The 1627-nt window shown below is 35.9% G+C and overlaps 1 protein-coding gene across 1 annotated transcript in view; it reads right to left on the reverse strand.

Moving 5' to 3' along the window:
* The window catches only part of Cbr-gcy-37, a gene marked incomplete at both ends in the record, with an annotated part of 17555 nt that overhangs the window by 11120 nt on the left and 4808 nt on the right, over positions 1 to 1627 (reverse strand). The window contains one exon of the mRNA XM_045236326.1: positions 1309 to 1447. Coding sequence (XP_045095310.1) covers positions 1309 to 1447 — 139 coding nt within the window. The remainder of the gene's footprint in view (positions 1 to 1308; positions 1448 to 1627) is intronic.

Raw genomic sequence — 1627 nt, forward strand, 5'->3', positions numbered from 1 at the left:
CATAACAAGCCAAATTGAATAATGTAAAATTTTTCGAAATTCGTTGGAAAATAAGGGAGTTACGGTAGTTTCAATTGTCAGAAAATTTTGCGGTAAGACCCAAAAAATCTGAATTTCTGAAAATAGTCTTGTTTATACTCATTTTGAAGCTCCAAACAAGACATATCCACAAATATATTGATTTTAGAAATCGAATGAAAGCTTAAAGAGTTACGGTACTTCCCATTTTCGATATAAATAGTTAATCTAAAATTAAAACTGCCGTAACTTGGTCAATTTTGACCGGATTCAATTTTTTTTAAAATTTTCCGCATTTGGCGCGTTGTGAGCTTCAAAATGAGCCCAAACACGACTAGGCTCCGCCCACTTTGAAATTTCACCTGGACACGCGACGCACCGACCGCGACGCGTCTGATAAATCAAAGTGAACGGAACCTAGTCGTGTTTAGGCTCATTTTAAAGCTAACAACAAACAAAATCCACTCAGATAGATAGAAAATCAAAAGTATTGCAGGAATTTCGACAATTTGCGTTTTTCCAAAAATTCCGAAAAAATTGAATTTTTTATATTTCCCATCATTCTTCAAATGTTTCATATTTTGATGAAAAATTTACATTGATGACAATGAGAGCTTCAAAACGAGCTCAAACTCGACTAGGCTCCGCCCATTTTGAAATTTCACCTCGACACGCAACGCACCGACCGCGACGCGTCTGATAAATCAAAGTGAACGGAACCTAGTCGTGTTTAGGCTCATTTTAAAGCTAACAATAAGCAAAATCCACTCAAATAGATAGAAAATCAAAAGTATTGCAGGAATTTCGACAATTTGCGTTTTTCCAAAAATTCCGAAAAAATTGAATTTATTATATTTCCCTTCATTCTTCAAATGTTTCATATTTTGATGAAAAATTTACATTGATGACAATGAGAGCTTCAAAACGAGCACAAACTCGACTAGGCTCCGCCCACTTTGAATTTTCGAAAGCGCACGCGACGCACAACCGCGACGCCCCTGAAAAATCAAAATGGGCGGAGTCTTTTCGTGTTTGGGCTCATTTCAAAGATCTTGGTAAAACAAAAACGTTGAAATCATTTATTTGAGAAAACATCAAAGTTTGTATCTGGAAAAATTTTTGATTAAATTAATTTTTTCAAAAGTTCTATTAGTTAACTAATTATCTCCTTTTCTTTGTCTCTTCGGGACACAATATTTCATTGAGCACGTGGATATGACGGTCGATCAAGTATTGGGTCTAAATTAAACATTTTTTGGATTTTTTCAAAAATATGTTCAAATATCTCACCTCAAAATCATCGTCATCACTTCCAAACGGATTGACAATGACTTGAGAAATGCGTAAATATGCTAAATGGATCATACTCAATGGCAATGTACTCATACACTCCACAAACATTTCAGAGAGTCCCGATGTGTTGCTGGTTCTGGAAATTTGAACTTCTAGAATTTTATTTTTAGGGTTTTGGAATTTTACATTTTCTATTTAGCGTTGAAACCGGTCTCAATGGATTTCGCTTGTTGAGAGCTTTAAAATGAGCCCAAACACGACTAGGATCCGCCTACTTTGATTTTTCAGACGCGTCGCGGTCGGTGCGTCGCGTGTC

This window comes from Caenorhabditis briggsae (assembly GCF_000004555.2).
Source record: "Caenorhabditis briggsae complete genome, chrIV, whole genome shotgun sequence".
NCBI lineage: Eukaryota > Metazoa > Nematoda > Chromadorea > Rhabditida > Rhabditidae > Caenorhabditis > Caenorhabditis briggsae.